Consider the following 22,528-nt stretch of genomic DNA (forward strand, 5'->3'; position numbering starts at 1 on the left):
TTTTATGTTCACTTAAAGAAAATGGGTTTCGGGTTTGTTTAGCCCGGTGACAAATATCACATGGAGTGTTTGACACATGGGTTTTAAGATTGAGCTCAGGTTTTAAAACGGATAAAACTTGATGTGAGGGATGACCAAGTCTAGAGTGCCACAATTTTAAGTTATCATTAATAGGGCCAATAACATTGTCACAAACAAACAGACCTGAAGGGACATCCCCAAAGTAATACAGGCCATTGACCTGTATACCAGTCAGAAGTGTCGTCGTGCGAGTAAGGTCCTGAATTAGACATTCAAATTCATTAAACCAACTACCAAGTTTGTTATCTTTTGCACGTTTGTGGACAGACAAAAGATTAACGCAATACTCAGGAACAACTAAGACATCAATAAGGACAACATTTTTGCCTATTTTAAGTTTGCCAATTGATGTTATTTTTGCATTAGTCCCATTGGGGGACCAACAGTCATGTTGTAGTTTGACACGTCGACAAGGTCAAACATGTTTTTGCTTGACAAGACCATATGTTGGTTAGCACCCGAGTCTATTACCCAATCCCTGCAATTTCCCTCTTTAGGTGGAGTAGCACATGTGAAAAAAGATGTAGTACAAGCGGAGCGAAATTTACGGGCCACATGTGAAGTATTTTGATCCGGAGTGACAGATCCATTTAGCATGATCATGAGTTTAGAGTATTGTTCAGGAGTCAATTGACATGGGACTTCATCGGTCTTCTTTGCTTCCAACACAACATTGTTGCTTGTTGTGTTTTTTATTTTAGCCTTATAATTTGTTGGATACCCAACAAGTTCATAACATTTCTCAACCACATGACCAGTTTTGTTACAATGAGTGCATTTTAGAGGACTTCTAGGTTTCTTGTAATTAGAAGTTTTAGATGCAAATGCAGCAGCTTGAGATTTATTAGATGATGCTATCGTTCTATGAGACTCTTCACTAGATATAATGGCAAAGGCACCCTTTACCGTGGGTAAAGGATCCTTGGTTAGAATGGAGGTTCTCACAGGCTGATAAACATTGTCTAAACCTATAAGGAATTGCATCAATCTCAAATTTTGATTAAATTTACTTGTCGCATTAGATGCATTACAGGTACATGAATGTAACATCCTGAATATTATAATGATAAATAAAGAAAGTTACGTTTAGTGATTTCGCGTTATTAAGTAAGTAATACTATTAAGATGGATTAAGGGTAATGGGCCTTAGGTCCATGGGCTTTAAGGGATATAAATATCCCCTTAAACCATCCTAAAACCCTAACTATCATTTTCATCTTTCATAAATCTCTACACACTCAAAAAACACACACATACACTACACCTCATACGGCCGAGAGAGAGAGAGAGAGCGGATTCGAGTCCAAAAATCAAGCCGACCATTATTAGATCTTCAATATACGAGATAACCAAGCAAACCGCGACCACACCGAACGTATAGAAGGTATGTTTTGATCCTAAAGATTTCGTTTCTATAAACGTTTAGTCTTGAAACTTATAACGAGAGTAGATCGGGTAAAAACGAAACATAAAGTTGTAAACTTGATGATAAATACGGGTGTAATGAACCCGAAAATGGAAACGGCTCGATTAATGAACCCTTAACATTAGTATTGAACGTTTTTACCATAAAGGTCCAAACTTTACGTCATTCCGGGCTAAGTTTTACCCAAACAAGGCCATGGGAATGATCGCGGGACTTGTTAACGCCATACCCATGGATTTCTCGGTAAAACGATGATGATTTTGGGGATTAAGGATGAACAGCGGCGGCTGCTGCACAACTTCGCCTACAAGCGAACTTCGCCTGCAAGCATGTTCGCCTAACTGGTAACTTCGCCTAAGGCCAAGTTCGCATAACTGTAACTTCGCCTGGTGATAAGTTCGCCAATGATAACTTCGCCTAAAGCTAAGTTCGCCGAGCCTTAACTTCGCCTGGTGATAAGTTCGCTCAATGCTTAACTTCGCTTAATGTTAAGTTCGCTTAACACTAAGTTCGCTTACAGTAAGTTCGCTTAATGTTAAGTTCGCTTAACACTGAGTTCGCCTACAATAAGTTCGCTTAATGTTAAGTTCGCTTAATGATAAGTTCGCCTACAGTAAGTTCGACCCCAGCCAGGGGCTCTGCCCCTTGGACCTTGCTAGGGGCTGCCGCCCCTAGACCCCGCTGCCAGGGGCACTGCCCCCGGACCCCCGTTTGTTGTGGGTTATATAAAGATAGAAATACAACATGAGTAGTAGTAGTTAATTGATACATGTAAATAGTATACAGTTAGCCGTGCACAACTCAAGAAGGGAATAACGATTAACGGAGAGCGTAACAGGATTCAGGTGAGTTTCTAGCCCCACTTCTGTGTTATGTTTTCGGGGCTGTGTGCATACTCTATATGTTTGTTAATACACTTATCCTAAGTGATAAGTGTATGCCTTATATGAATGATGTGAAATGTATGAATGATTGCTTGTTAGTACGTGAACGATCTTCGGATATTGCACGTACTGTCAGGTTGTAGTGTTACGTATAAGGTAAGTATAATGTATTTGCTTATATGTATGAATGCGATAAGGTTAACAAACGAAGGAAAGGCCTGGTTGTATGGTAACGAAGAGGGACCAGACCCTAATAATATCTGTGATGTTAGGGACCAGACCCTAATAATATCTGTGATGTTAGGGACCAGACCCTTATAATATATGTGATGTCAGGGACCAGACCCTTATAATATCTGTGATGTCAGGGACCAGGCCCTTATAATATCTGTGAGGTTATAGGGCGAAAGGCTCTTTAAAACGTATGATTATGTATGTAAAGAAAGTATGAAGGAAGGAATGAAAGTATATGCACTGATGTGTATATGAAATAAAGTTAAGAGGTTAAGTATGAAATGTAAGAAGGTATGGTATAAGTATGTGATTAACTAGAACTCACTCAGCGTAGCTGACTTTTAGTATGCACGCAGGTGAGTAGAATGAGGCAGGTAGCTTGAGGAGGACACATGGCAGAGTTGGACGAAGCTGGCATTTGAAGATTTTGCTATGATGTTTTATTTTAAAAGACTATGTTCTGTTTTTAAATAACTATGAATGCTCGATAAGACAAGAATTATGGTTATGGAATGTAATGGTTTGAATGTTCCGCGAATGTTTTAATTAACTCTGATATTTAGAACTGCGTTTATGAGTAAATCCAACACGAAAGTAGGGCTACCGGTAACGGGGCCTTACATGAAGGTAAATCTGACAACGAGTCAAATTGCCTCCACATAGATGTAAGTTTATGATAATATTCAGAAATAGGGCAGCCATTTTGTTTAAACATAGAAATATTTTGATGAAGGTTAAACATGATAGACCCGTCAACTTTTGAATAAGTTTCTTTTAATTCCTCCCAAACAACTGACGCAATTTTTGAAAACGCTTGACCCATAAATAGTTCTTCAGAAATAGAGTTTAAAATCCAAGATAACACAACTGCATTGCATCTATCCCATTGTTTCCCCAGGTTTTCATTTGTGGTGGGCCGATTACATGTTTTGTCTATAAAACCAATTTTGTTTTTTACATTTAAAGCTAGTTCCATAGAATTGGCCCACACACTATAATTTTCTGCCCCTATTAACTTAATATTAACAATGGTCAGATTGTTGGTATCCGAGGCATGAAGATAAAGCGGGTCGCCGAAGTCATGGTTACTCATTTGATTATTATTATTATTAATGTTAACAATCTGATCTGTCATAAGAGAAACTCAGATGCAGCGGAAAAAATAGCAATTTAGAAAATCACAAACTTCCTAGAATGCCTAAATGCACACCACAAAACAAGGGATGACTCTCCCTGTTAAGAAAACCACTTGATGGTCCTTCTAACTCAGCCAAATAAAAGCCTAATGCAATATAAAGGGAAAAAATAAGAGTAAAGAAATACTTACAATGGGTGTGCCCTTAAATAGGGTAAACGAGTCTGTATCCTTTGATTGGGGATATAGATATGATAATCAGAATATTATATCAGATTTGGGTGATTAAATCCCAAATAAGAAGTAATATGATCCAGGATAAAACTTGCAGCAACAAACCCTTAAGATTAGGGATCCTTAAAATCTCGTCCACTGTAGAATGAACCAACACCAATTTTGCTTCATTTTTATCTTCCCGTTCACAATAAGAACGGACTGACACCAATTCCGCAATTTTTTTTTCTTCGATTATAGGTAAGATTAACAGTTCAAAGAATGGCAATCAACCCTAAACCGGAGAGTAACAGCGAATCGGTTTTGTTGAAGAATCAATCGAAGAGTTCAATCACGAGTAGGAGCCTAGGCTCTGATACCATGTAAAAAAACCTTGATTGAATACCAAAAGAACAAGAACAAATGTTCATAAACAGAACCTAAAAAAGGGTTACAATTGCAGAACCAATCAAACAAACTAGTAGTGTATAAATACTAGTTATCACAGATTGAAACACGAGCAAGTAACACAATGATTCTTCGAGACACTTTGTCCCAGTCGAATGATTTAAGAGATGTGATGAAGATGATGTTTTGGTGTGTCTTTTTGTCAAGCAGAAGAGGAAGATTAAATAACAGCCACAATATGAGTACAGCTCATAGCCAGTCCACGAGATCCCTTCAATTGTGCAAGTCACCTACTCCTTTCCTTATTGACAAAAGGCACCCTTTGACCTTCTTATTATAAACCTCACAAAAGAGTAAATACAAGGGAATTAGAAATGACAATTAATATATATTTTTAACACAAGCGAATGTGACATATTTCACAATCCATAACCTAGATAAAAAGTATGAACCAAGAAGTCGAACCTAATCACTGATGTTAAGATGGCAAGAGTCGCGAACATTAACTGAACGTTGATAAGGAAAACCTTCATAATCATTAAGATATACATAACGTAAGATGAGTAAATGTTAGGAGTCTGAATTAACTAATCATTCCAAACACTTTTAAATTTTTGATAGATGTTACTAGCGTTTGGTATTGATATTAGTTACAAGAATACAAGGTGGTGGCCTTGGGGTGTTTCTATGCCAATGATAGTAACAACTTTTAGTGTATCAACTACAATTCCAAACACCATAAATAAATAACAATAAATGATAATCACAAGTGGTCCAACTTATCGCATGTGCTCAAGATTAAAATTGGCCATTTTTAAATATTTCCCACTTTTAAAATAAAAGTAAAGATTATATCCTTGTTATAAATATATCTAATAAATATTATATTTAATTTTACTATTTCTCAACTATATTTATAAGTTTTATATTAAAAAATATATATTTTAGAAAGTGTTAGTCACATTCCATAATATAATAAGAACTTAGAAGGGGACCAATAGATGATGTGATGTTCATTAAAATTGTGCTTTTTACACGTGCAAATGTCTCCTAATTTATCATAAGACGACAATTTCATTCGTTTTCTATTAGTTATTTTAATTTTGTTTTATATATTTATATAAGTTGTTTTTAATTATAAACTTTATACAAGTATATTCTACCATGGCGACTTTATTTGAAAGTAACGTTGAAGGTGCAGTATTAGGGTTGTACACGATCTAATTCAGTATACCGTTTAAGAGTCATTCATAATGATTATGTACGTGCGTTTGTTTGTTAAATGAACATGAACGAAAATTTTGTTCGATTTATTAAAATGAATGTACACGAAGACCATGTTCGTTCAATAATGCTCGAAAACTTTCGATAATGTGTTTGTCTATGTTCCTTTTTTTATAAATATTGTTTAAAATACATATATTATTTTTAAAAGGGTAGTAAGGTATGAACCGACACATGTGTAAGAATGGGTTTTACATCCGAGTGGTATTAGTGTCGCGCCATTTATGTGCATGAGTTTCCGACACATACATTCAAAAAGACGCCATTTAATGCTTTATTAAAACTAACTACATATCTTGATAAATATTATCGTCATGTCATTAAGTTAGACGCACATTCACACGTGCAAATGTGCTAAACACGTCATGTAAATAAGTTTTACGTACTTCTTAATTAAGTTTTTGGTAAACCTTTTAACGAGTATGACAAAGTTTAAAATGTTACCAAAAAATAAAATGTGTTCGGTAATACTCAATCAGACTGGTTGTCTAAATGGTTTCTATTGGTTTAGTGAAAACAATGCTACAGGCTCACATCATTTATAAAGTAACAATGACCAAAATTTCTTGAACGTTAATTATTAGTATTAACATTTTTACTTTATAAAGTATAAGATTTATAGTAGAATGAATGTCATAAAGTATGGTATTGGAACATTTGTTTATTAAACTCGTTGGGTAGATGGGTCCACTGTGTGTAATAAAATTCTATCCGCCATTCACCATCATTGTCATCTTACCTTAAGTTTCAATCACGTTACATCAAACATTTAAAGTTTATTTAAGGGAAAATCCCTAAAATAGCCCTTTATAAAATGTGGTTCCAATTTTGTCTTCCCAAATTCAAGTTTCCAACTTTGTACCTTTAGTATCTCGTCGCTGGCGACATGTTAGCGAACACCGACAATGTGTTAACATAACACAGGGTTGACAATGCGTTATGTTGCTAACATAGGGTAGCAGCGATGCGTTATTAACTATCGCATCGTGGAACCCCTGCTTTAAACATTAACGCATCGCTGCTACCCTATGTTAGCAACATAACGCATTGTCAACCATATGTTATGTTAACACATCGTCTGTGTTCGCTAACATGTCGCCGACGACATAATACCAAAGGGACAAAGTTGGAAACTTGAATTTGGGGGAACAAACTTATAACTACATTATATAAATGGACTATTTTGGGGGTTTTCCCTTTATTAATATACTCAAAGCAATGCCCGTTAATTATTTTTAACGAGCAACAAAACCCGATTAACTATTTTCACAAGGTTGTTTATGCACATTTAAAATAATTATATTCACTGGTAATATTTTTGATTTAACAAATTTTATAGGGAAGAATCATTCTAACAATACATTTTGATTATATTGTGTATTATTAGTATTCGAACGATAAATTTATATCTCTAATTATGTATATAATTATTCTCTAAATATGTTGTATTATCAACCACATTTTACAATATACAATTCGAGATTCATTTTGTTTTCGTTATTCATAAGCATCTCTTTCTTTCTCAGGTGCTAACAATCTTTGCGTATCTTTTCATACATCGTTTTTCACGCTAGTTTCGACTCAGATTAATAAAGTGAAGTTTAGATTTGGAAACATTTCATATAATAGTATGTTTTTTACTTAGAATCCTAATCAATACATGAGAAATTGATTACAAACATTTTTATATAAAACAACATAATAAAAACATTATTTGTATGTATAATTATTTAAATCATGTTTGTCAGGTATGAAACCTAAGTTAATAAGGTTTTTTATTTACTCATAGTGATTAATTTTCCCTTAATAATTGTTTGATTGAGTCAAGCTTGGAGCGTTACATCAATGGTTGGGATGGTTGACATCCATCTCAGTAATTCTAACTCGGGTATCAGGATAGTTTAGACGATGTGATAAGAAAAAGGAAAATAAAGTTTGTTAGGTAAATAATTTAATCTAAAATAGAAAGCAACCGACTCATTAATTGTACACCATCCGATCATATATTCATATCCATGGTCCACACCTTCACCTTTATTTCCGTTCTTTCTTCTCCACTGTCAATTCTCAAGTAGCCAGCCTCCCTTCACTTTCACATGTAACCTTTTACAGGAATCTGCATATAATATCCATGATTCACAAAACACTCATCAACAAACATAACTGTACGGAACAAATTCCGCCAATGGAACCCTCAATTTCACCTGGAACCGTTCGCCACCGGAGCACAGATTCAGACGCAATTACACCTTCCGGTAAGAAAAGAAAAATTGACCGTCAAGCTGATAAGGATAACGATAATGTTTCTCAGCTTCAAATTCAATCGAAACGTGATGATGACGTCAGTTTTGATAAGAATGTAGCATCAACGGCGGAATCCGGTACCTCCGATCATGTTAACTCGTCGTCGTTTATTAATTCTGTAAATGACGATTCGATCTCAGATCTGAAGGTATGTAGATTTTAGTTATTAACGTTCAATTTCATTTATTAATGCTTAATTGCAGGCTGTGTGCCTTCCTGAAGAAAGCTTCATCTCCGTTAATGGCGGTTTTAGGTCAAATATCTAAAATTCTAAAATTCTAAATTACTCCGACTTATTATTATAATTATTATCATTATTATTAATTATTAATATATGTTAATCTACAGTAGAGATACAAGCGCATCAACAGTAGTTTGTTTACAAACCGAAGAAATCGAATCGGTATCGGTGAACGAAGCTACATCACGCCGGAAACCGCCGCCACCGGCGGCGGACATGCCGTCAGCGGCGGAGCTAGAAGAGTTTTTCGCTAAAGCAGAACAGAACGAACAAAAACGATTCGCCAAAAAGTAAGCATTACTCGGTGTTATGTTAACGTGTACCTCTCTGCACATGCGCATTTTAGAGTACACCAGTACAAACAGAATTTCAACTAATTCGTTTCTACTGTTTGGTTTAATCAAATGCAACAGGTACAATTATGATATTGTGAAAGACGTTCCAATTGAAGGAAGGTACCAATGGGTTCGTTTGAAGCCTTAATTAATTAAATTGCACAAAATTGACTCCATCTAATTTCGTTATTGTAATAATTTAGGGTTTATTTTGTACTTTTACTGGTAGAAGTTTCTTTTTTATTTCCTGCTGCTGCAACATTATTATTAACTGACTGTAATTTTGTGGGGGCCATGACTGCCACAAATCCCAACACTGTGTTGTTGTAATAAATTTGGAAAGAGATCAATTTCTACCTATCTTTTCTTACAATCATTTATTTATTATTTATACATGTTTTATGAATCAGAATTTGTGGGATTGCAAAAGAATGATATCATTTTGATGGAAAAAGGCTTTAGTAAAAGGTTTCATTGTGAATTGTGATCATGCTTTAAAAAGTTGCATTGTGAATTTCTTTTGTGAAGGGTCCTTTGCAATGAGCTTTTGTGTTTTAAGTGAATCTTTTCGCAAGATTGAAGATTTAAATAGCGCGGATATAATGTATTTTTTTTTAAATTGTAGTTAACGGTTCGGCCAATGATTGTTAATAACTTTAAAAATCTTACCTAATTGAAAATATTTTATATGTATTTCATAAGATTCTTGTTGGAGTGCTCGTGGTTTGGTTTGACCTTGATGAAAGTTACAGGCTAAACTGGTTGGTTTATATCTAAATAACGCTTTGATTTTGGCTTTTAAACTCACGTTTTTTTTTTTCAAAATTATTAGTTTGTTTTAAAGTTTTTATAGAGATAAAGACATGTCAAGATTAAAATAACAGTGGGAACGGTTTACACGACTGGTTTCAAGCTCTGAATTTGCTTGAACCGTTAAACCACTAAAACGAACCATGAAACAAACCACCTGGATCGTCAACTGGTAAACAGACCGACCAGTTTCGGTCTAAGTAGTTCAGTTAGTCTCAATATCTTACGAACACTAAATTATTTCACGTGTTTTCTTTTTATAATATTTATTACATGATATATATACGAGTCTGTAAAGGTTGGAATAGCTCATATATACCTCGAGTTATCTAGTGACTTGTTGGGTTTTACCCTTTTTTATGATTTTTCGTTTATAACCACTAGTTATTTGTCAAGCCCTGCTTCACTCACTCGTAACAAGTTTGACATTTTAAGTTGTATTATAAAATATACTTCAAAAAGGGTATCATATTGAATTATTTATGTAATGAGAAATCAATTGAAAAATAAAAAAGAAACAAAGGCACGTGCAAGGTGGGGTAGAGTGTGGTGCTAACTTTGATCGTGCTTCGGATCTGTGACCCGTATGATTACTTCCAATGCTCCAACGGTAGAATCGAGACGTGAATAAACAAGAGAATGTTGCTTACGACCTGTAATAATTAATAAATACTTTAAATATGTTTTTATAAATAATCATTCTCTTGAAAATGATCAGTTTAATTTTTTGAATTCGTGATAAAATTATAGTCTAAAAAAGCATCCTATAGGTAAACCGGTAATATGGGCGGACCTAGCTATATGTTAGTGGGTCTTGCCGTCTTGGTCCCCTCAATTTTTTTTAATATTTAATATTATTATTGCGTAAAATCCCGATAGACGTTTTTTTTAGAAATTTGACACCAAGCCTTGTGAAATTTAATTAACACGCATTCATAAAAATCTCATAAAGTCATACATTTTGTCTACTCTAACACATCTTCGTATCTAAGCTACAAGCTATTCAATTTATGATTACATTTATAAATAACGAATGCTGATTTATAAACATGTGCAACTAAATATACGAACTTTTTGTTTTGTTCGAAAGCCGTTACAAGTTTCATAAACCATTAGTCAAAATCTCGGATACCCGTTATTGTTTTTGTTTACTAGTTTGTAGATTATTCAAAAGATTTTCTATATAAAAACACGGAGATCGCATTCTAAATTTACACAAAAGTTTCCCTTTAGCTGCCATTGCTTTTCACTTGGATTAGACATCACGACTTATCTCTTTAAAAGAAAATATAATTTGTCCTTTTCTTTTCTTCTTTATAAAGCGTAAAATATTTCATACATAATCCATAGTTCATGTGACATAGGTTATATTGGGATGAACACATGATATGAGTTCATTTGCCTAATTAAATCATCACACTGGTCATTCCACTCGTGTTTTATTTTTTAATAAAATGATTTAAATGATTTCATTAAGAGGTTACCTATAAATCAGTCAGATGTAGTGTTTGGTTAGTTAAAATATATCTCTTAATAGTTTATGAAATCTCTTAATAAGTAAGTTTTAGAAACATATTGTAAATCGGTATAGAGTTACAACACACATGAAATATTTCCTTAATTATATCGTCATGGTGATCTTTCACCCCATTATATGTTTATAAGTACAAAACCATATTAGTTATTAACTTTCACTATTTATATCTATTATATACAAGTATTCATTAATTGCAAGAGTTTATGGTTTCAAGCTTTCACCAAGAACATGTTACATGTAGGAGTGTGAATTTCTAATACGACATGAACCTGTCTCCAAGCTTGCGAATTTGAATTTTCAGTCTAAACTGATTCAACTTATATAGTTTCTGGTCAAACATGTGAACACGTTTAGCAAAACAGGTGATGCCCGTGTCAGCTAAATGAATTTGTTGGTTGACTTTTTATATATTAAGGATAAAAAAGTGATATCAATTACTTGCTTTTGCAATCACAAAATAATAAAAATGATATAACCAATTGTTATTTGATGTAAACATAACAAGTAATATGTTGATGATTAATTATTTAACGATAGCCTAAAAATAGAAACTATACTATCATAATAACTTTCAGTGTTTATCGATATTTATAATTATTAATAAAAAATAATAATTTCAATATTTCAATAATTTATATAATAATAGTGGGAGAAACATACTTTAGTCTCTGGTACATTGTGCATCAAGTTTGTACCATGTAATATTCATTTTTATATTTCATTCTTTTACTTTTGGTCAATACATTTTTTCATAGTTTACAAATAAGTCACAGAATATATTTTTTCACTTTCAACTTTGGTGTCATATACTCGGGGCCGGCCTTGGGGTGAGGCAAGGTGGTCGATGGCCACAGGCCCGACACCCGCTAGGCCCGGAAATATTTTTATATTTTAATTATATTGTATTTTTATGAGATACAATATGTATATTTAATATTTAAACTTAATTACATAACCAATAGTTTGGTCTAGTGGCAAAGAGTATTACTCTTAACCAAAAGTAATGGGTTCAAGTCTCATTTAACATATGTTTAATCTTTTTTTTATACAAAAGTTTTTTACACAACCCAAATTATAATAAAATAAACCTATATAAAATTTAAATTGTTAAATCCCAACAAAATACTTCTTCTACTTAAGGCCTAAAATTTTTTTTGCCTTTGGCCCCCCCTTTGTTTTTTTTTTGCTTTCTCGGAGCTGGCCATGCATATGCTTTTCAACTTTTACATTTTTTTGTTTAACGTTTACGTTTAAATTTAACGAGTTAACGCGCTGCAACGCATGCGTGTGGTTGAATGTTATGACTATTTTCCCGTTTAACAGCCCCATCGCAACGCGTAGATGTTAAGTTGACTTAGTTATTTTTTTTCTATATTTTTTGTTTCGGTCTCATTTTTGTGTGTTAATACGATGCAATGGGCGTGTGTGGTTCAACGCTTTTACGTCTACTTTTTTTTAATGGTTAACGTTAGTTACTGCAGGAGAGGAGATGGCGAACGAAGGCGGCGGTGGTGGTGGTAACTTCATGATTTCGAGTGTGGTGAATATATAAATACAAGGTTTTACACCTCCGCCGCAACGCGGTGGTGTAAATACTAGTTTAAAGGCTATAATCGGGTCCCAAAGTTTTTACCTTTTACATTTTTACTTTAGCTTTCCCAGTTTTATTTATACAATCAATCAATCATGCATAAACCTAAAAACATCATTGATGTACACACATCACACTCACTGATCATTGCAAACCTCTGCTCTGCCTCTCACCATCACGTAACTTACTCGTTTTCCGCCACCGCATTGTAACACAGTAGACGGTCGTGGCATCACCGCCACCCCTTATCTTGCCAACTTGTCTATGATAGCCATGATCTTTTTCCTTCGTGTTCAAAAATTTTTGAGGAACGAATGACCCATTTTTTTTCATTCGGTTTTCTTTTGGTTCGGTTAATCGATTCGGGTCAAGTCATGTAATGTACTGAATATATTATGTTAATCGATAGTAAAAGTCAATAATGTAAATTCATTAAAGTTGCCTTACACGGAGTTTCATTTTTTAATATATATCCGTTACATCATATTGAAATGTTTCTAAACAAATATTTTTCAATAAATGCAACTATCAATTAAATGTTTATTAATAATCTGATTATGCAAATCGGATTTGACAAACTTCATTGCTGAAAACACATAACAACTATTGCAATTGTGACGGGTAAAACAAGATCTAACTTTCATAATTGGTAAGCACACGTAAGTGCGAGTCTCACGTTTTTTTGTTTCAACCAGTAATTGCCGAACTGGAGTTGTGGAGTTTTTCGATGTTGCGAAAGTGCCAAACCCGTATCTTTTTTAATTAGCCAATTTGGTTTAAACGGTTACGGACTTATGTTTATCAAATAAATGCTATTGGCTCAACAAGTTATGCTAAATTGAAATGTGGGTTAAGTTCGTTGTCAAAGTTTCTAAGGGTTCAGTGTAAATGTTTTCATGGGTTCGAATGTTGAAATTTCTACGGATACGGAAGTTTGAATAGATGTATGTGAATTGATATAAAGGTATATTCCCAGAAATTTGTCTCCGTCCGTTTACCATACGAATTTAGTAGTTGATTCGTTTAGTCATTCTACCTATACTGTTTGACAACTAACAGGCCGGCCCAAGAACGAAGTTACTTGAAGTAAGTGATTCAGATTAGAGGTGCACAAAAAACCCGTACTTGGAACTGGACCCGGAAAAAAATACCCGGAACCGGTTTTTATTATACCCGGATATTCTATACCCGAAACCGGAACCGACCCTACCCGTAGGGTATGGATAGAGTATGCATTTTGAGCTAAATACCCGTACCCGATTTATACCCGTAAATACCCGAAACCGGTCATACCTTATACTCATACCCGGTTATACCCAATATCCGATACCAATTTTCTAATGCTAGAAATAATACATCAGTTTTTTATAGTGTATTTATATGTTTATTTCACAACTTTTATGTTTAAGTTTTATTAAAATGCATATTATTAAGTAAATAATTTGTACTTAAGTGGATTTATGGTTTCTGTAATATAGTTAAATTATTATTATAAATTACAAAGCAATTTTAAATTTTAAACAAATTTAAAAATAAATAAAAACATTACAAATTCAAAACCGGGTATTAATACTCGGTCGTACCCGGACACACACCCGATTCCAATACCCGGTTATACCCGAATTCGATCATACCCTACCCGGGTACATAGGGTTGAGTTTTTCTCCTCAATACCCAACCCGAACCCTACCCGATTTCTCTCAATACCCGGTTTTCCAATACCGATCATACTCGAAACTGATTCCACACCTGAACCCGGGTATTAGAAAAACCGATTTATGCACCTCTAATTCAAATGTCCTTTATGTAAACAGCCCATACTAGATTGAGGCCCATTGATGAGCTCTATGTTTCTAAAGAGTTTTTGTTTTCTACTAGACCTTGTCGTTTGGTTACTATTCTATGAATTATTTTTATTTATTTATTTATTTTTTTATATTTTTCTAAAGTTTATCCCGACTTTGTCCATGTTAAACACACAATTTGAATATCGAAATCACTTAAACATTGTATATGTGATTCGTACTTGACAAGTGGTTTCGGTGTTGGATCTTTTCAAGTTGGTTGAGCCCGTATTAGAGGAGACGAAGGCTTATATTGCAAATGCAGGGAATGTTCAAAGCCCAATTAACAAAATCTAATGAATTTAAACCAGTGAAACTTCACTGACCAAATAACATTTTAAGATTCAAAAATGAAATAATAAATTATAAAGGAAATATATATATTCGATAATTAAATTACTTGTAATATCTCTTACAATTTTAGCAAGTGAAGTCATGAATCACGTTGTTGATTATTTTTGCTTTAAGTTTCGTGGGCTCACTTTAAAGAAAAATCTTGACAAGTGACAATCACCTTTAATAATCATTTTAGGATTTTATTTAAATTTTATAATCATCTTGAATATGTATATATATATATATATATATATATATATATATATATATATTTCTAGGAGGGAAAACATATTTTCAGTGAACTGTTAGACGATAAAAATTTATTATGTTTGGTTGCATACATACTAACATAAATGTCATGTACAGACATTAGGATTAAATTCATTCAAGTTTGATTAAGTTAGCATGTCAACGAACGAACATAAACAAACAAGACCATATGTTAGTTTGTGATCTCATATTTGTTTGGCTATAGTTAAATGCTATTCATTTTATTTATACAGCGTGCATCCTAATACTCTTTGACTCAAAAGTGAATATAACTCTATGCCAATTTAACTAATCAAGAGAGTTTGTTATTAAAACGTGTAACTTCGTCTACTTTCATACTTTCAATGTCTTACATGACATATTTGTCGCATGTACATTTTATTTCAATACTAAAGACATGTGATAAGCCCTAAGCATTATATAATCCGTTACACAAAATAATCAAATAATCATTCATATTTCTCTTTCTCGCTATTTCTAATTATCCTTAATGCGTCATATACAAACACATCATATTATTTCTAACATATTATCGGTTCTAAAACAAACATACATTATAGATTTATTATAAGTTTATACTATACAACGTTAATATTAATACACCATAGAGATTTATAATTTGAAGTGTGACAAAAAGCAATATAGTCAATAATATATTATTGGCATAACATTATTTGACATTAATGGACAATAACAATATTGCCACGCGGATGAAATAAAAACCCAAACCACGTCTCCACCAAGCAATCTTTCCACTGCCGCATCGCCGTCGTGTTCCGCCGGACCCCACAGCACACCTGCACGATAAGATACAAACCGCTCGTGAAAGCCACACTCAACTATCCACCACCAATATAATATAATATTTAACCCAATTCAATTCCATCTTCAACAAACAATTTCTACATCTCAATTAGGGTTTGATAATAATAATATGTTCACTAGCGGAGCTGGAGGAACCTTCTATTGGTTCAGAAACGATGAAGATACGAAAGGAATCGTTGTGGTTTTTGCCTGGGCTTCGATTCAAGAGTCCCAATTGAAGGATTACGTTAATTTGTATTCGTCTTGTGGGTGGAATTCTCTGGTTGTTGTTGCTGATTTTTTCAATCCGTAAGCTCATCTCTACTACTCAATTTATAGTATTTGAAGAATTTTAATAGCGTAGATTCTGATGGGATAATTCATAATATTCTATTCTGAAATGTTAAAGCTATAATAATAAAACATATAAAGTAATTTGCCTTTTTCAATTTGGGACTTTTGATTATTTTGTGTCTACATTGATGAGGTTTGATTTCTTTCGAGTGGCTTGTTTGAGTTATAAAGTGCTTCATTTTATGTTACTATTTCTGCTATTGGTTTAGGATAGATATACATGATTCACCATTACACTACAGATTTTGAGATCAAGTTTCTGTTATGTTGATTTTATAATTTCATTTCTATTTCTAAATCCTTAATCCAATTATTGTGTAGATTTTTTCCAGAGAAAGCCACATCACTTGCATTTTCCATCCTCAATGAGATTTTAGAGGTACACCTTTTTTATAATTTTTTTTTCTTTGTAGGGGGAATGGGGCGTTCCTCTCGGGATCCCTCCCAAAACCAACTGTCTTTCGGCAACTCATCGCAAACCGAAGGAACCCGCTCATATCCACTCCAAGAATTTAAATACCACGTCCGTGCCAAAATAAAAAGGCCCGTAGACTCTATCGAGTAACGGAATATACAAGTTAATTTTTTTAAATGAAGATTAACATTATTTTTTTTAGTTTTAAATTTAGTTTGGGTCCAATAGCTTAAACGGATTATGGATAAAAAAAAAGATTTGGACTCAATATTTTTAACATGCTTAAGATCCATACCTATTTTACAAATAAAAAATTTAATATATATATGTAGAAAAATTTTGGCCCTCAAAAACTGTGTGCCTCGACCGACCGCCCAGTTCGCCCTACTCTAGGGACGGCCTTCCTCACATCCATCACTAGGCGACGGTGTTACCACCTACCAGCTCAACCCATCTCTCCCTCCATACACAAACACATTCGTCTCTCTCTCTCCTCATTTTTTGTCAGTGACCGCTAGCCGATTCTTCATCTTTTGATGGGTACCCATATAGGTGGCGGCGTTGTACTTAGGGCTTAATATAACTGATAGAAACCCAAAACTTAAACAAGAATTAAAGGATAGTTGGCCCGATTCGAGATGGGCTATTCTCCAATTAATCCAATTCGAGAAGGATTAGATCTCCATTACAAGGATTTTAACCAAGTAAATTCATAAACATAAACAATGATTTCTCCTAAACCTAGAACAAAAGATATAAATAAGCATCAACAAAATAATAACTGGCCCTAAAATTAAGCTAATAGAATAATAACCGGCCCTAATTTTCAGCATCTCATTTATTCACTTTCCCCTTTTTCAATAGCATCTTTGACCAAGATCTAGGATCTTATCAATACTTCCAACCCGGAGACATGACTTGTCCTCAAGTCGAAAGTAGAGGAACTGTTGTGCCAAGCGATCAACCATTCAATTATAGGCTGACCCTCTTCATATATCCATCCATAAGCTAGAGCATATTGTGAAGGCCATGCGATTTCCTTGTCATTTGCATATACACCCGACCTTGATGACCACTTGATTTCAACGATTTCCTTCTTATCATAGGTGTCCCCTGTAATTGTAGTTGCAGTTGGTTGTTCAGAGTCGGTATTCTTTTCCTCTTCCACTGAGCCCAACAGTTTGCATGCTAGAAATCGCCCGTGTTTCACGGAATCAAATACGTGTGGAAGGATTTTAGGAGTGGATTGTGATGATTGAGTAACAACCGATAAGTTAGTTTTGAAGGCAGGTGTTGCTACTAGGTTTTTGTTGGGCTCTATATGGCCAACTTTGGACTCGGATTCAAGGTCCAAACTCATGGCATTAGGTTCATCAGATTTAATTTTCAAAATCTGATGATGAGTTTTCTTGTTATAAGAGTTAACCATCTCGCCTCTTTTGTCTGCCATTAAACTGTCCTCCGTTTCCATGTTCTTTCGAACCTTATCTACCTTTTCACAATAGTTGCCATCTCTTATCATCTGGGACTTGATTTCTGCAACATCACCCCTCAACCGTGAGAGTATGGTGTCGAGCTTGGCGGCGATGGCTGCCAATTGAGCGACGATTTGATCGGATCATCGGACGTAAGACTGCTACCACCGCTACCCCCGGTTTGCACCATCGTTCCTTTAATGTTTCCCGGCAATGAAACCAAATGATAGAAACCCAAAACTTAAACAAGAAATTAAAGGATAGTTGGCACAACAATTCCTTTCTTTTCGACTCGAGGACAAGTCGTGTCTCCGGGTCGGAAGTATTGATAAGACTCAGCCTTATCAGCGGGTCAACCCATCTGGGTCCAAAAGGTCTTGGGTCAGTTACCTTGACCCAGTCAACCAGGAGCAAAGGTTTAGGGCTGAATTAGTGGGGGGTTGACTGTTGACCATTGACGGTCAAAGGCTGAATGTTAGGAGATATTAATTACCTAAATTATGTTATAAGTATTTCATTTCTGTTTTAGTTTTCAATGTCTGGTTTTATTTTTGATTAGTTCTTCTTGTAATTGGAGACTTACCATCTCGAATTGGTTAAATGGGAGACTAGCCCCTCTCGAATCGGGCCAACTATCTTTTTATCTCAATAAAATATATATTTTAGTTTTTGGGTTCTATCAATAACCTTTAGAAAATGTTGCACAAATGGTCCCTGTGGTTGGAATGTATATCCCTAGATTTTAATAATTGCAAACTTTGTCCAAACATTTGTTAAAGGGTTGCACGCTGAGTATCCACAATATATCAGTTCCTTTTTAACGGAAAAGTGATGTCATGAGCCATTTATGTGAGGGTAATTGTGTCTCTTTCAAAACCAACTGGGATTAACGTTCAACCCTCTAACAAATGTTTGGACTTAGTTTGCAATTTTTAAAATCTGGGGAGCAAACTTGTAATATGGGCAAGCCATAGGGACAGTTTATGCAATTTTCTTAACTTTTATATGCTTATTAACTAAGCCTACTATGTTTTTGAACTTGGTTGTGGATGTAGGAGTTAAGGGCTAGGCCATGCCCTTTAGTCCTTGCATCTTTTTCCGGTGCTTCACAAGCTTGTATGTACAAGGTTTTACAAGTGAGTTTTGTTAACCTTGAACAAACTTAAATTTTAGTATATATATGTTATATGATCACACGAGTAAATATTACTTCTACTTATGTTTCAGATTATTGAAGGTACATGTGAAGCACATCTTAATCTGGTACGTATGCACACCTCCAATTTAATACTTTATACTATTTTCATTTTGTTATTTGTTTTTTTTTTCTTTTTGTGAAGGATGATAATCGTTTAATTATGGCGTGCATCTCTGGTCAAATGTATGACTCTGGTCCGGTCAATGTGACCAGTGATTTGGGTGCCCGGTTTGCCCTAAATTCCTCCATTCTCAACGTGCCCGGTTCATCAAAGTTATTATCAATGGTTGCAAAAGGTGTCACATCTGGTCTAGATGCCCTGTTTCTAACCAGATTTGGGTCCCACCGCTCTGAATATTGGCAAACGCTTTATTCCTCAGTTGTAAGTTGTTTGCTTATTAAAATTTAAACACATGTATTTCGTATCATTTATTGTACCACTGCTTTTTGTGATGTTAATTTGTAGGGTTTAGGGGCACCGTTTCTCATGTTGTGTTCGGAAAATGACGATCTTGCCCCTTATCCAGTTATTTGCTCATTTGCTCAGCAAGTGCAAGAATTAGGAGGGCATATTCGACTTTTTGGATGGAAGGATTCTCCTCATTTAGGTTAATTTTGACTTTTGAACTCGTATGACTCGTTACTATTCCTATTACAGACTCGTTTAGGCTCAAGCTTGTTTATTGAACACAAATGGAGCCTGTTTATGTTCGTTTGTTAACTCTAGCAGTCTAGAGAACGAACAGCCGAACATGGGCAGTAAAACAAATGGGGTTTTCTTGCTCGTGTTCGTCCGTTAAGAAAATGAGCCTGTTTATGTTCGCTTATTAACAGTATAAACGAACCTAACTGAACATAGACGAACACATATAAGTGAGCTAAAACCTAGTTAAAAGTACTGTGTTGGGCACTTGGGCCCGGCCCTAAAAAGTTATTAAAACTAAACTAAGTGGTAGTTGGCCAAAAAAAATTAAATTAATATATTAACGAACGAACTTAAACAATTGTAAACTAACGACCATATTTGAATGAAAATAAACGAATTTAGATATACGAAAGTTGACGAACATGAATGAATGAACGAGGCTTGTGTTCATGTCCGTTTGTTTAAGTGTACAAAAAGTTGTTCATGTTCATTCGTCTATTATATAAGTGAACCTTTTGCCAAACGGTTCACAAATTGAACTGTGTGGACTGGTTCTAAAATTTACCTGCTTTGAGTTTTGTCTTATTTTTTGTTTTGTCATAGGCCACTACACGCACAATCCCATCCAATACAGATCAGCTGTAACCGAGTTTCTTGACCACTCAATTTCAATATTTGGCCAAAAAATTCAAAAACTTGGTGAAAGAACCGGTATGGAGGGAATGCATGATACAATATGTGAATTAATCTGTGATCTTCAAAAGGCAGCAGTTGATTCAAATCAAAGTTTTAGAAGAGTTGCAACTGGGCCAAATGATCACTTTTTCTTGCCCAGTTCAGCCGAGTGCCAGCCCACTAAAGAGTCAGGTTCTTTACAAGATGAAGAAAATGAACGGAAAACAATGGTCCATTTAGCAAGCCCGCCAGGCCTGAGCCCGCATAGTGTTCTTGGTCAAGTGTTGTTTGATGTGTGTGTGCCTAAAAACATTGAAGGTTGGGATATTAAGTTTGAAAACAGAAAGAAGTTTGAAACCGGGAGTAAGCGGTCATGGCCTTTAAAGCGAATGAGACGGTCAAGATTGTGAAAGAGTGAATCTAAGGGTGAGTTTTTAACTTTGTATGATCATGTATATATTAATTTTGGAAGGCGGCGGCATGAAATGTACAGGCATGCGTGTTTAATGTAGAAAACCACTTATGACCTTTTCAGGTATGCGAATGATACTATGTTATATGACCTTTTCAAGTTTATATAGAAAACTACTTATGGATGTTTCTCTATATGTTGTAGTGGCATGTGCGTGCGAGTGAGCGTGCCAAAATCAAAACCGAAGTATAAATTTCGGTTAGTCAGTTATAGCATATCCGAGCCATGGATTAATTATTAGATTCAGTTATTTTTGTTCAGTTAATTCATTTATAGTTCGATTTATCCGGTTATTTGCACACCCCATCAAAGCTACTCTTCTTACAAGTATATTCAATCTGGATACAATCACAATGAACTTACAAATTTTTAAATTATAAAATATAATTGAAAAAACATATTATTATAATCTTAAGTCCATTTCATAAGAAAAGTTTTTAAGTGTGCTAAAATTAAATTGCCTACTCGCTTGTAGAGTACTTCATTTATTGGTCTAATAAGGCTTGTAAACTGAGCGGGTCGGTTTCGTTGATGGGTCATCAAACTAAACTTGTCATCTTACCAGTCTACTTTTTCAACCCTACTTCAGAAACCTGAATACAATGAGTTTAAAAACTATAGAATATAATATATATTTGCATAAATTTGTAATAGTTTTTAAAACGGTATCTAGTGAAGACCTTTACTTGTATTGGACTACTAGTAACCGAACTCGTTTGTGTTGTACTACTAAAGTATTACACATTTATACTCCAACACTCAACAGTCATACTAAGTCATCAAATTAAACTGATCGTCTTGTGAGTTTATTTTTCAAAATGGTATTATATGAAATTGGATATATCACGATAAATTGAAAAGCAAAATAAGTAATATATTTAAAAACTATATTATAATAAATATAGCAAACCTATAAAAAGATTTTTATTCTATATTTTCAAATTGTCCTCTACTTGAAATGTACTATTTATTTATGTTGCCCTGCTTATTCATACACCAAAAGTCCTAGTAAGTATGGCAAACGAGCGAGTCAAGTTGGGCGATCAAACCAATTCTTTTACCAGTCTAAGTGGATAAAATCACAATGACAAAACAACTACATACATAATATTTTTTATTTAGAAGAGCCATGCTATAAAAATTATATAAACCATATTATCAGAAGACTTCTTATCGTATTGGTCTCATATTGTCATATTTGTAACGTACATGTTTATATTTTACTATTCACTCATTGTGTACTACATATTTCATTATGTACTACACATTTATACTCAAATATTGTACTACTTAATTATGATGTTGTAACAAAGTCAAACTTTAATATTGTATTACTCTTTCATGGTGTACTACACAATTATACTATATATTGTATTACTCATTCATGATGTCATTTATACTTCGAAAGTCCTAATGAGGATTGCGAACCAAGTGAGGTAGGTTGGGTTATATGTCTTGTGGCTATATTTACCAACGACTATATCTTCTAACGACCATATTTTCCAAATGCTATATTTGTTAACGGCTGTAAATTTCATATTCACGACAAACTAACG

General features: G+C 34.3%; 3 protein-coding genes across 3 annotated transcripts; 2 read left to right on the forward strand and 1 right to left on the reverse strand.

The window, feature by feature from the left end:
• Nucleotides 1-432: 432 nt before the first annotated feature.
• LOC143609230 (uncharacterized) lies at nt 433-3,760 on the reverse strand. Its single transcript, XM_077084042.1, has 2 exons — nt 3,247-3,760; nt 433-1,049 (listed from the first exon to the last, which is right to left on the reverse strand). The coding sequence occupies exons 1-2, from the start codon at nt 3,758-3,760 to the stop codon at nt 433-435; spliced, it is 1,131 nt and encodes a 376-aa protein (XP_076940157.1).
• Nucleotides 3,761-7,796: 4,036 nt separating this feature from the next.
• Nucleotides 7,797-8,933, forward strand: LOC143609241 (uncharacterized). Its single transcript, XM_077084048.1, has 4 exons — nt 7,797-8,117; nt 8,173-8,222; nt 8,318-8,500; nt 8,624-8,933. The coding sequence occupies exons 1-4, from the start codon at nt 7,797-7,799 to the stop codon at nt 8,691-8,693; spliced, it is 624 nt and encodes a 207-aa protein (XP_076940163.1). The 3' UTR covers nt 8,694-8,933.
• Nucleotides 8,934-15,811: 6,878 nt separating this feature from the next.
• LOC143609221 (uncharacterized) lies at nt 15,812-21,106 on the forward strand. Its single transcript, XM_077084035.1, has 7 exons — nt 15,812-16,046; nt 16,413-16,470; nt 19,037-19,117; nt 19,209-19,244; nt 19,322-19,561; nt 19,646-19,787; nt 20,429-21,106. The coding sequence occupies exons 1-7, from the start codon at nt 15,868-15,870 to the stop codon at nt 20,908-20,910; spliced, it is 1,218 nt and encodes a 405-aa protein (XP_076940150.1). The 5' UTR covers nt 15,812-15,867; the 3' UTR covers nt 20,911-21,106.
• The last annotated feature ends 1,422 nt before the right edge of the window (nt 21,107-22,528 follow it).

Source organism: Bidens hawaiensis, unplaced genomic scaffold (genome assembly GCF_021521415.1).
Source record: "Bidens hawaiensis isolate Kalapana, Puna unplaced genomic scaffold, B.hawaiensis_p1.1 tig00419516_1, whole genome shotgun sequence".
NCBI classification, from domain to species: Eukaryota; Viridiplantae; Streptophyta; class Magnoliopsida; order Asterales; family Asteraceae; genus Bidens; species Bidens hawaiensis.